Here is a 6,557-nt window from a genome sequence, read left to right as displayed (position 1 = left end):
CCATGGCTGCAGTAAGGGAACAGCTATGATGCTTCTGGAGCAACTCTGGGCATATTTTGTTAACTGACCTAATCTAATGCTGAAAACCATGCCTGAGAAATGACAGGCGGTTTAAAGTGATTTTGGGATATATAAATGAGCAGATGGATGGAAGCATGAATGAATGAATGTTGAGGAGCAAGGTTTGATAAGATGGGGTGACTCATCTTGGAATTGTGAAATGTCTGGTAAAGAGGGATGCCAAGGATGAATACTTGTCTTGGTGTATAGTAGAGGAATTGAAGGGAGAAGGGCGAGCTGAGAAGGGGAGCAGAGGAATTCAGTTTTTGACAGGGTGTACATGTGCACTGAGAAGTGCAGTTGTGAATTGGAAATGTGGCTCTAAAAAGAACTTGGAAGTATTTAGGGAAGTCATTTTCCCCTAACTGACTATATCTGATAAACTAAAATTGATTACATGTATAAGTACAATTTTAATTACAAATGACTTCACCCTGAATAAAAGTCTTCATTCTGATTGATTGAAATGTAAAAGATGTGGTATTTTGAGAGTTGCTTTTGTCTATTATTTAACTTTGTATTTTGTCAACATCATTACTTAGAAATGCAGAAAATCATGTGCATGATAAAAAAGTTTTTGTTTTAGGATTCACTATTTGGGTTAACTTTGTTCTGCAAATGCTGATTGCCCCCAGTTTTTAAAAATTCTTGCAAGAGGGAATAACTGACTTCTTGGTAAATCTCTTACCACCCAAGCTCTTGCTGCAGCTCAGGATTCATGGAAAGTCCACGAAACATCACAGAATTTTTCATGCTGGGACTCTCACAAAACCCTGAGGTGCAAAGAGTTTTATTTGTGATCTTTTTGATTGTCTACCTGGTTTCTATTGGGGGCAACTTGCTTATCATGATCACCATTATCTTCAGCCCCACCTTGGGTTCCCCAATGTACTTTTTCCTCTCATATTTGTCTTTCATTGATACTTGTTATTCCTCATGCATGACTCCTAAACTCATTGCCGACTCCTTGTATGAGGGGAGAGCCATCTCTTTTGAGAACTGCCTGGCTCAATTCTTTGTTGCCCATTTATTGGGAGGAACTGAGATCATCCTGCTGACAGTCATGGCCTACGACCGCTACGTGGCCATCTGCAAACCCCTGCACTACACCACCATCATGACCAGGCAACTCTGTGGCCTGCTGGTGGGGGTAGCTTGGCTGGGGGGCTTCCTGCACTCAGTCGTTCAGCTCTTCCTGGTCCTTCAGTTGCCTTTCTGTGGGCCCAATGTGATCAATCACTTTGTCTGTGACTTGTACCCCTTGCTGGAACTCGCCTGCACCGACACCTTTACCATCGGTCTGCTGGTGGTGGCCAACAGTGGTGTGATCTGCATGTTGAGTTTCCTGATGTTGGCTGCCTCCTACGTCATCATCCTGCGCTCCTTGAGGTCCCACAGTGCAGAAGGGAGACGCAAAGCCCTCTCCACCTGTGGGGCCCACTTCACTGTGGTTGCCTTGTTCTTTGTACCCTGTATATTTATTTACATGCGGCCATCATCTACTTTGTCTATGGACAAAATAGTGGCTGTGTTTTATTGTATTTTGACACCCATGTTCAACCCCCTGATTTATACCCTGAGAAATGCAGAAGTGAAAAATGCTATGAAGAATCTATTGAAGAAATGAGTCATTGCAGACAGGAGGACACAAGACACCAGTTAAAAGAGAAATAACCTCATGTAAATTTTCGGCAAGTGTTCAAATCACAATGAGAGCAAGAGAGCATAAAAATTTGGAATAACGCTTGAAATTATGTCTCATCTGTCAACATCCTATGTCACTGATGGCGAATGATTCGGTCACTTCAATTTCTTAGTAGTTTACACTGAGTTGCAAAGAGTGGCAGCACAATGGCCATCTCCACCATCTCCCTCACCTCTGTTGGAGAGGGTGTCTTGATGCACCTGGGGTGCCAAGCGTCTTTGAGGAGCAGAATCCCTTTGCTGAACTATTACTCACCTGGTCCTTCAACTCTGCATCTGAGAATGTGGATCAGAGTAGTTATTGATGGTTCACCTCCACTTGATTTCTGTCTACAATAATATCAGAAAACATTCATAGTTTGGGACATTGCAAATATACAATTAGTACTGAATGGACTCAAATCATGGGAGGTAGAGGAAAGGCATACTAAAATTGACATTAGCATAATTATATGTAATAAAGTATAATGTGTTATGAAATTCTGAACGATGAGTCTTACCCTTGTTTACTTGTGACTTCCAACACATGCACAAAACACTTTTTCACATGCACACACACAGACACGCAGGCAAGTTTATTGGGGGAGGCATTATATTAATCACTCTATAAAGAGATCTCACATTGTTTTCATGCAAAGTTGATTTGGTTTTCTTTTAAAAATTAAGACTCACTGAGGTTGAGTTATCTAGTCAAGGTTGAGCTGGAATTTAGGTATAGCCTTTTTGCTTTCCAGGAAATACTGTATTTTATTTTATTCTGGCCATGTTTTCTGTTCCTGCAATGTTATCAGTGTCCTTATTATCTATCATTGATAGGCCCTTGCCCAGAGTTTATTTCAAGTCCAGAGTGATTCTCAGGTATGTCAACAAGAAGGCCTCAATTCTCTCTAACCTTTGGTAAAATTATTGTTCCTTGTTTCTTGTTGCCATGAAATGGCTTTGCTTCTGTTTGTATATCTTACTGTATAGCTTATTATAACATGAAATTTTGGAGTTCTTGCTATCTCTGCTTGCTGGCTGCATTTTGTTGCTGCCAAGGCAGTCAAAGGAATTTTTGAAAATGTTTCTTGGGTAGAAAGAGGAATATGGATGTAAGGAAAAATCTCATTAGAGGTAATAACTTTTTTTGTACAATACTGTTAGGTATTTTTTCCTGATTTAAGTAGTTAGATATTTTTTCCTGATTTAAGTACTGTTCCATATCAAAAGCCAGAAAAGTACATGTTCCCCCACAAATGTCTCATGGTGTAGTATTGTGCAAGAAACCAGGACTGGGGTAGAGACAATAAATAGATAAAAAAATTACACCTCTCAATCTACTAGTGTTAGAAGATAATGGGAGCTGAGCTGGCCCCTCCTTCACTATTTCCCATAAACACAATCTGAGACTTAGGCTAAGGAGCAGAGGTGATGGGCTTCAGTCCACAGCAAAGAGCAAAGAGCTAGTGTGCAGCTAAGCAAGGCGACACTTCTTCTAACTATACAAATAGGAAATTCTTGTGAGTCCCTCCTGTATTTTAGCTGCAGAAGGCAGAGTGCTAAATCCTCTAGAACGATAAAATTACCTTTTGGATAAAAAGGAAGGAACACATAAAAGAAAATATTTCACCACGAATAAAACTGTTTCAAAACTGAAGTTATTAGACAAAAAGAAAAAGAAAGCTAGATTTAACTCAATGTCTCTGTTCTCAGGTGAAATGTGCTCATACTGAGTGGTACATTTTTGCCCAGCTAGTTATATGTCTACTATAAAATATAAACCCTCAGTAATGTACCCTTTCAAGATTTCTGACTACACTCATTGTGCATTTTTTTCTTTTTCTTTTTTCATTGTGCATTTTTTTTCTTTAAAAGTTTTTTTAAAGTATATTCATTACATCATCCTTCATTTTTGTATTACTATGTAGAACTAATTTCTCCTCAGATCTGTTGTTTTTTCAATCCTAAAACAGAATAGATTTAAGTACTAGATAGAGAGTACAAGATCCTGAGCAAACCACTTTTCAGATGTGAAAACCTCCAGATTATGTGTCTTACACACGATGCTACTTAATATAAATTTTGCGATTTGTTTAAAAAAATTTCCTCAGAAAAATAAGCACCATGGACAGGGTCAACTTAGTCCATGCGATGATGGAAGGTGCTGAAATCAGTAGAAATTTGGCAGAAACAATTCAGCAATAAAACCCTTGGGGTAAACACCCTTTGGGTGGTGTGTGCTAGAACTGGACACCACTGTGATGATCAGAGAGCTGACCCACATGGCGTGGCCAACCTCTCCTGTCTCCCCACTGCTTCCCTCAGCAGTGGATTTCAGTAAATCTGTCTGTTTTGTTCCACACTCTGTCTCTGGTGAATCCTCTAACCCCCACACCTCTGGCCTACACCCCAGTTCTTGTGTGCATAATTAAATTAAAAAGTATTAAAAACATGTTTATTAACAAATATAGTGGGATTTCTGGAAAATGTTGACAGGCCATTTGAAGTTGGTGCTGTAAATTTATAGCAAACTAAATGTCTCTATTTTGTGAATTTTTCTAGGAGCTCTCGGGGAGCAAATTTAGAGGAGAGATAGAATAGAATTCATTCAATATGGAAGAATTTATGTACACACATACTGAACAGGGAACCGTGTTGAAAATATAAATGGCTATAAACTTTAGAGCAAAGCTTGCTGCATATATTAATTTTTAACACGTATATGGCTGTCAGTATTTATCAACAGTAAAAAATGTAGATGTCTAATTAAAAAAAATATGTCAAGTTAGCCGTTACCAGTGGAAGGGGGATGGTGAGTGAGGCAATCTATTTAAAAAGTGTCAGTTGGACTTGGATAGGACTGGACTTTCAATGGAAACATTTTTGTTACATTTGCAGATGTTGGATTATAATGCTGCATACCTAAAACTTAAATAATCCAATAAAAATCATAAAAATATGTGACATGAACCCAACAATTCCATACACTTTGTGACATTTTGATAGTCTAGTTAATAATTGCTAGGTATACTGAGACCTTATATTCTAAACCTATTAGTTTCTGTGGTTAGATAATAAAGTGTAATTGAGCCAATTTTCTAATCCACTAAAAATATGAAATTAAGTGAGGCTCACTAGGAAGTAGCTTGTTTTTGGCATTTTGCCACAATTTTATCTCAAGAGACACTCTAGAAAAGTATACTGACTTTAGTTGCAATTTGAAAAGCACCTTTAATTTTACTAGCTAAAATATCAAAAAGGGCATACGGACTGACCCAAGTACCTCCTTTGCATTTTGTTCTTTATATCACGACTAGCGGTGACCCAACTAGTTTATGAGTGTTTATTTTAACCTTTCAGAATAGACATGGGAGTGAATATCTTCAGACATTTTCTGTGTAATTTAAAAATTGTTACTAATGTTGTTTACAAAGGTAATAGGATCTCCTTTGGAGACTGTGTAAAATATCTCTAAAATATGAATGCTGCTTATTTTGGAAGCATTTCAACCTGTTAGGATACAGGAGTAACTTTCATGAAAAAATTTCTATATGATTTAAAAATTATGGCTAATCTTGCTTACAAAGGTAGTAAGTATCCAATTTAGGGACTATGTAAAGCATCTTCCCTTAAAGTGCAGAATATAGGAAGAAAAGATGAGCTGTGTGTGTGTGTGTGTGTGTGTGTGTAAAATCTACAAGCCTGTTATAGTGTTTATCAAAGTGAACATTTGGGTTCTTTCTCCTCATGGTCTTTTACTCCTCCATCTCATTTAACTTCTCCTGTATCAACTTAATTAAAACTCTTCCACCTTCAGCTATTCTCTGGAGCTGAATGATTAATTTGTTCTGCTTACAAGGCATTTTAGGCAAAATAAAATTTTCTCATGCTTGGCTTCCTTGTCTAAGATGGGCATCTTCATCCTTAGCTTATGAGTGGAGAATGTGCATGAAGAGTAGAACATCGACAGGTTCATAGGCATCTACTGAGAGTCAGTTCCCTTTCCTGCCAGTTGGACATAGAATAAAAAAGGCTAAAAATAACATGAGTCTCTGTTTTACATTAGGTTGAGAATAATATACTTGTGGATTAAAAGAGAAAACCTGTGTTTGAGGTTTTTATTTCATACTCATGTGGCTACTGGCAAGAATTGTTTTTCATCTCGCTTAGATCTATCTCCCAAGTGAAATTTAACTTTTTTCAATGGCCAATAGCAGGATAAACACATATTAATGTTATAACATTTACTAAGTGATAAATAAAGGCATTTTGAACATAGTAAAGAGACCCAAATGCTGCTTCATTATTTACATTAGCATTGTTTTATTGAATTTCACATCATTGTACAGGTAAGGTCTTCATTATACTAAAAAATGAAATGTTTTAGACAGAGATAAATTCCATAGCTTGAGGCTTTAAATAATTTAGAGAAAGTTTGTTGCAAAATTTGCTGCCTCACAAACATATAAAATGAATGCCTAGGTCATCACAGAAAATGCATAATAAATGTTAGCTGTCATCAAAATCACCATAACCATCATCACTATCATCCTTTTTTTTTTAAGGATTATTTATTTATTTATTCATATGGAACTGGGGTACAGGCCAGAGATGCGGAGGGTGAGAGGATTCACCAGGGACAGAGCGGTGTATATCTTACTGTATAGCTTATTATAACATGAAATTTTGGAGTTCTTGCTATCTCTGCTTGCTGGCTGCATTTTGTTGCTGCCAAGGCAGTCAAAGGAATTTTTGAAAATGTTTCTTGGGTAGAAAGAGGAATATGGATGTAAGGAAAAATCTCATTAGAGGTA

At 37.4% G+C, this 6,557-nt stretch overlaps 1 protein-coding gene across 1 annotated transcript; it reads left to right on the top strand.

Moving 5' to 3' along the window:
• The first annotated feature begins 778 nt into the window (after positions 1-778).
• On the top strand, positions 779-1,687 carry LOC101622259 (olfactory receptor 140). Its single transcript, XM_004682809.1, has one exon. The coding sequence runs from the start codon at positions 779-781 to the stop codon at positions 1,685-1,687; it is 909 nt and encodes a 302-aa protein (XP_004682866.1).
• The last annotated feature ends 4,870 nt before the right edge of the window (positions 1,688-6,557 follow it).

The sequence above is a fragment of the Condylura cristata genome, unplaced genomic scaffold (genome assembly GCF_000260355.1).
Source record: "Condylura cristata isolate star-nosed mole 26May11 unplaced genomic scaffold, ConCri1.0 scaffold00015, whole genome shotgun sequence".
In the NCBI taxonomy this organism is placed as follows: domain Eukaryota; kingdom Metazoa; phylum Chordata; class Mammalia; order Eulipotyphla; family Talpidae; genus Condylura; species Condylura cristata.
This window is presented reverse-complemented; position numbering and strand designations above follow the sequence as displayed.